The sequence below is a fragment of the Triticum urartu genome, chromosome 2, assembly GCF_003073215.2.
Source record: "Triticum urartu cultivar G1812 chromosome 2, Tu2.1, whole genome shotgun sequence".
Lineage (NCBI taxonomy): Eukaryota > Viridiplantae > Streptophyta > Magnoliopsida > Poales > Poaceae > Triticum > Triticum urartu.
The window spans coordinates 1,356,288-1,361,935 of NC_053023.1; the positions used below are offsets into that span (position 1 = coordinate 1,356,288).

General features: G+C 44.7%; 1 protein-coding gene across 3 annotated transcripts; it reads left to right on the forward strand.

The window, feature by feature from the left end:
• The first annotated feature begins 630 nt into the window (after positions 1-630).
• LOC125534929 lies at positions 631-5,623 on the forward strand. 3 transcript variants are annotated; one of them, XM_048697973.1, is made up of 7 exons: positions 631-910; positions 3,289-3,524; positions 3,827-3,977; positions 4,096-4,217; positions 4,623-4,685; positions 4,817-4,906; positions 5,054-5,623. In XM_048697973.1, the coding sequence occupies exons 2-7, from the start codon at positions 3,330-3,332 to the stop codon at positions 5,132-5,134; spliced, it is 702 nt and encodes a 233-aa protein (XP_048553930.1). In that variant the 5' UTR covers positions 631-910; positions 3,289-3,329; the 3' UTR covers positions 5,135-5,623. The 3 variants fall into 3 exon arrangements, with proteins under 3 accessions (XP_048553930.1, XP_048553931.1, XP_048553932.1); XM_048697974.1 differs by having other exon boundaries at positions 631-897; positions 3,286-3,524; XM_048697975.1 differs by having other exon boundaries at positions 632-910; positions 4,838-4,906.
• Positions 5,624-5,648: the final 25 nt, after the last annotated feature.

Here is a 5,648-nt window from a genome sequence, read left to right on the forward strand (position 1 = left end):
TGTGTGTGGGGGGGTGAGGTCTGGAAAGGCCTGGGTGTACAACGGCGGCGAAGGACTGGGAGGGAGAGGATACATATAGCGCATGCCGAGGGAAGGGGGAGGGGTTGAGTGGGGCGTCGGTAGGGTTTTGGCCTTTTGGGTGGGTCGAGGATGTCGGAGTTGTACATAGCCCTGATTTGCGGAAAATGAGAGGTGCGGACGGACGTTTACGGTATGACGGGTTGGATGGCAAAACCCATAGTGAAGAGGTAGGTGTGGATTGGATGGGATTGTACGTGTAGAAGGAGGAAGCAAGAAGACGGTCCCCTATCGGGAGGGAAGGGAAGGGAAGGGAAGGGAAGGCAGTCCGGAGGAAAGGTGGATAGGAGGAGGATTGGCAGGAGAAGCAGCGGCGGAATTTCAGCAAGCCCTGGCCCCACATGGATACCTGTGATCATCCGGGTACAGGTAGCAGCATGAATGAGCACGTCAGCGATCACATCAAGGCAAGGCCATTCATTCGCAAAAAAAAAGGCAAAGCGAAGCCGAGCCGAGCCGAGCCGGTGGAGAGGAGACGAGCCGATGACGCCAGCCAGGCAGCGTCGAAGCCGGCTGAAAGTGAGTGTATGTATGCGGGCTCGGGCTGTGCAGTGCAGTTGGAAAGCATTCACTCTCCTCTGCAAAATTGGATCTCCACTTCATCACATCCTCTGCATTCCCTCCCTCCCTTTAGATCGATCGATCCGCGCAAGCAGAGCAAAGCAATTGCAATTGGATTGGATTGGATTGGCATCCGCAGAGAATTGCGCTCCTCTCCGATCCGATCCACGCAGTCGCAATTGCAATTGCAATTGCAATTGCCGTCCGTCCTGGATCGCCATTGCTCCCCTGGACCTGGATCCATCCGCCCCAGCAGAGCAGAGCAGAGCAGGTGAGACCTCCTCCTCTTGATCCGCCAGCATTCTTTTCTTTTCTTTGTTTCTTTCTTTCTTTCTTTCGATGGATCTTTCTTCTTTCTTTCTCTGGACTGGATCGCTCCAATTGCTGCTTTGCTTCCTTTCTGTTTGGATGGATCGAGAATTGTTGTTTGGTTTGGGGTTTAGCAAAGGAATGCTCAATTCGCATCAAGAAAAGAAAAGAAAAGAAAAGAAAAAGGATTTTGTTCAATTTAGATCCATCTGGTCTGGATGGATTCCTCCCTCCCTCGCATTCATCTGCTGCTCCCACTACCTAGTAGAGCCTAGCTAGCTAGCTACCTAACTGGATCAGCAACCAATTCTTTCTTTCTTTCTTTCTTTCTTTCTTTCTTTGGATCGCCGAGGCCCAGCATTCAATTCAATTCAATTCAATTCAATCAATTTAATTCATTCCCTCCCTCCTGGATCAGACCAGATCAGATCAAATCCGCTCCTTTCTTTCTTTTTTTACATATATACACTCCATGCCACTAGAGCAGAGTACTGCAGTGAGTAGTGTAATTGATTGATTAAGAGGTTCTATCCTATCCTACTATAGGAGTACTGGATTTCGCTCACACCAACTTTATATTGTTAGCAGCATGTCTATCCGTCTATCTTGAATATCCGTGTTTGCAATCTACAATTCGATTTGCACCACACAACTTCACTTCACCAGTTGATGCCCTCCATCTTTTACACTGTATACTACTACTGTACCACTACAATGCTAATAATTTCCATCCCAACTTCTCTACTGTAATAATTCAAAAAGAAAAAAAAAGCGAGTCAATTCTCGATCTTAAACCTATCCGATCTGGAAAATTCAACCATTGTGTTGTATTCCCACTTTATTTATTCATTTCATCCTGATCCGATCCGCTGCCAGATCGATCAATCTTCTTCTTGTTGAGAATTCAATCTCCTAGATCGACGATAGATCCTCAATGCGGGCATCTCCATTTCCATCTCCACTGGGAAGGGAATTGCATTAGGCCAAATTCATTTCATTTCATACTGTAATGTAAGCAGCAGCAGCAGATTCCAATTTCGATGCAACACTAGTACTACTAGTACAAGATGCAACTGTAGACTCACTATGCATGCAGATGCAGTCTGTGCGTGTGTGTGCCATCACTCGCTTTAATTGCCAATTTACTCTGCAAAATTGAATTTAATACTATAGTTGCTTCCAATCCAATCCAATCCATTGAGTGTAAGTAAATTCAGGCAGGATCCATAATTACTGTCCTGTCCATCAGAGAGAAGCTAGCAATCGGATCCTATTCCATCCATCCATCCATCGGGATTTATTTACTGCTTGGCTTGGCTTCACATCACATGCTAGTTGCTACTGCCCCAGCAAGCAGCTAGTCTAGTCTAGTGTAGTAAGTAGTATACGTACATTGGTAGACAGACACATCGCTTTCAGGATTGCTACCCCAGCAAGCAAGCAAGCAAGCAACAGGCATGCAGGCAGGCAATTCATACTGTATGATGCAGCTGGCTGGCTCCATGGCTGCCTGGTGGGTCCTGGCAGCAAGTTAGTACGTAGCGCCTTTGCCGGTTCATCGCCATCACGGTGGTCAGTGGATGATTGCTGTCAATCCGTTTGCAAATCTCCTCTCCTCCCCTCTCATCACAGATTTACATGGATGCCCAGATCCGGATCAAATTTGCTTGCATGGACGCGTCACATCACCTCCATCACTTTTTCAAGCCGATCCGCGTCGAATTTCTCGGCCCAAATGATTGTGAATTGTCTAGTGTTATTACGACTAAAATGGTATTACCTCTGTTCCTAAATATACAAGTCTTTTTAGAGATTTCACTGTGAACTACATACGGAGTAAAATGAATGAATCTACACTCTAAAACGTGTCTACATACATCCGTATATAGTCTATAGTGGAATCTCTAGAAAGACTTATATTTAGGAACGGGGGAGTAGTAGATAAAATTTGGATCGTGCGCCGAATTCCTCTTTCTCATGATCACTCCATGAATGAATTACCCTACCCAGTGCTGCTGCTGTGTTATAAAGTGTTTCTTTTTTTTTTGAAAGAAATTATAAAGTGTTCCTTGCTGCCACTAACTCTTCATCTAACTGCATCAACTCTTCAGTGTTCACTACTCCTCTGAATATCACCTGTTTCACTCTTGCACTCTGCTATAATAATTAATCCTCTGAATATCCATGCACTCTGCTCTGAATCTTGAGCTGATTTTGGCAACTTTTGGGTTCGTTCATGGTGCTGTCTACTGTATTGCTGTTGAGAGTTAACTGATACCATATTCCTTATGTTGAGCTGGCTGTGTGTGTGTATTGATTGGTTGAATTTGGTTGTTTCAGTTTCAGCAGGCAGGGAGGCGGCATCAGGCCGGTGAAGCAGTATGATGATGGGGACCGATGTGTGTTCTTCGCGGATGCTGTCGCTGCCCCGTTACGAGAGCGGCGACGAGGAGCTCACCGTGCTGCCCAGGCACACCAAGGTTGTCGTCACCGGTAACAACCGAACAAAGTCCGTGCTGGTCGGCCTGCAGGGTGTGGTCAAGAAGGCTGTTGGCCTTGGAGGATGGCACTGGCTGGTCAGGCTCCCTTCCTTCCTTTCAATTTTTATTTATTCAGGCATCCCACTGAAACTCTGCTTAGCTAGTGGCTGTTGCTTTATATTGATAGATATTGATTGACAATTGCAATGGAGTGAAAGGAATCATGTGTCCCTTTTGACTTCACTTTTCTTTGCACAAAGTAGCTAGTCAAGCAAGCAATTTCAAAGTTGAAGATGCATATATATAAATAAAGCTATAATAAAAGCATTATAAGTAGAAACCAACATCCATCCAAATATGGTATCCCTGAGATATTATTATCCTATTGGAAAAAGCAGGTTCTCAAGAATGGTGTGGAGGTGAAGTTGCAGAGGAATGCCCTCAGTGTCTTGGAAGCTCCGACTGGCAACGAGGACGATGATGAGATCGACGGCAGTAACAACTCGTTCTGCGGCAGCTTTGACATGGGAGACAAAGACATGAACTACTGTAAGACCATTTATTATGCCATCATTCAAAATGTTTGTAGCCAGAATGCATTCTATAAACTGTCTGTCTATCAGTGAAAAAAAACTGAATGTTCCCTTGTTGTGTGTTTTGCTCACAGCAAGCATCGAGTACCAGAAGCCAACAAAGCCAAGGGTCCGGCACACAAGGCCATGGTCTTCCTGCACGACGACGTCCAGCAGCCGGGCCAACAACCTTCACTCGACTTCGAAGCTGCGAGCGGTAATTAATCACTGTCCCTGTCCCAGCAAGTAATCACGACATGACAAGTAATTTGCGTCTGATCTGAGAGATGAGATTGGGCCATATATAATACTTAAATAGTATGATGAAAGGCGTGTGATCATCTCATCCTGCTGTGCTGGCTGGGATAATCACATGGCAATGGGCCATGGTTGGTTAGGCAGGAGTGTGGTCAAGTCGTTCTCATTGTCATTGCTTTTTTGCTAAACAAACTCGTGACTAATTTGTTGACAAGGCAAAAAGATGGATAATTTGATTCTTGGTGTATTTCAGTATCTTGTCTGTCTGTCTGTCTGTCTCATGGGGACCTAATTGAGTGTAGGGTGAGAGTTGCGCTGATTGGTGTTGTGATATTTGTTGTTGTTGTTGTTGTTGTTGTTGCAGAGAGTGAACCTGACAAAGCTTGGAACACCCACACTATGGAGATACTGGAAGCACTTCAACCTTGTAAGCACTCCTGTCCTATCCCATCATCCCATGTAGTAGAGCAGAGTAGAGTAATCCTTGAGCAGCAAACAATAGAATAGAATAGAATCCATGCTAAGCTTTCGATTCATTCCTGATATGATAAATTACAGGGTGGTGAAAAATGTGTGCAGGTGAGCATGAACCCGACTCCATCAGAGGAGCAGCTGTTCCATGGGGTCCAGCAGCATTTCCAGTCCCAGGTACAAACATACATACATACATACATTTTGTCTCAAACTTTGCATCCACCACTAGTAACTGAGAAGACTTGAGATGAGGAAGAAGAAGAATGTAATCATGTGTGTATTCCTTTGTCCCCTCCAAATGCTGAAACAACAAACAAGCAGCAATTGGATGAGTTGCAGGTGATCTTGGGGTTCATCCAGACGGCGAAGAGGCTCAAGACCCTGTACAAGAACAACTCCTAGCCCAGCCCTCCTTCCTCAGATGCATACATACATATGCTTCACCTTCACCAGTGGTTTCAGTTGCTTGCTGTTAGTAGAGAGAGAGAGAGAGGTTAGATGATGCATCATGTGGTTAAGTAAGTAAGTTATTAATGTTAGTCTCCTCCTTGGGAATGAAGCAAGTTGTGAACAGAGAGGGATTTGTACTGGCACATTTGATCAGTACAAATTCTTCAGTAGCTTCTTCTTCTTCCTCTTCTTCTTCTTCTTCTTCTTACTCCTTGTAATGATGAGAGAGAGAGCGCGCTCAAAAATGATGGATGCTGAATCATGTAACCCCTTGCTGCTGCTGCTGCTGTTTGTTATAACTGACCACCAAACCAAACCAATCTCAGTTATTTGGAGAGATACTAAATACTAGCAAGTATTATACTAATTAGTTAATGTGAAGAAGGTACTCTATGGATGGATGAATGAATGAATGAATTATATATATATGCCTCCTTTTTATTTGGTGAGTCAGCATTTTCACATC

Bases quoted from the DNA above. Each gene is read 5' to 3' on its own strand.
- LOC125534929 (XM_048697973.1), top strand. From the start codon at position 3,330: ATGATGATGGGGACCGATGTGTGTTCTTCGCGGATGCTGTCGCTGCCC. The intron at 3,978-4,095 runs GTAAGACCATTT...TTTTGCTCACAG, and splicing joins AGACAAAGACATGAACTACT to CAAGCATCGAGTACCAGAAG. The intron at 4,218-4,622 runs GTAATTAATCAC...TTGTTGTTGCAG, and splicing joins CGACTTCGAAGCTGCGAGCG to AGAGTGAACCTGACAAAGCT.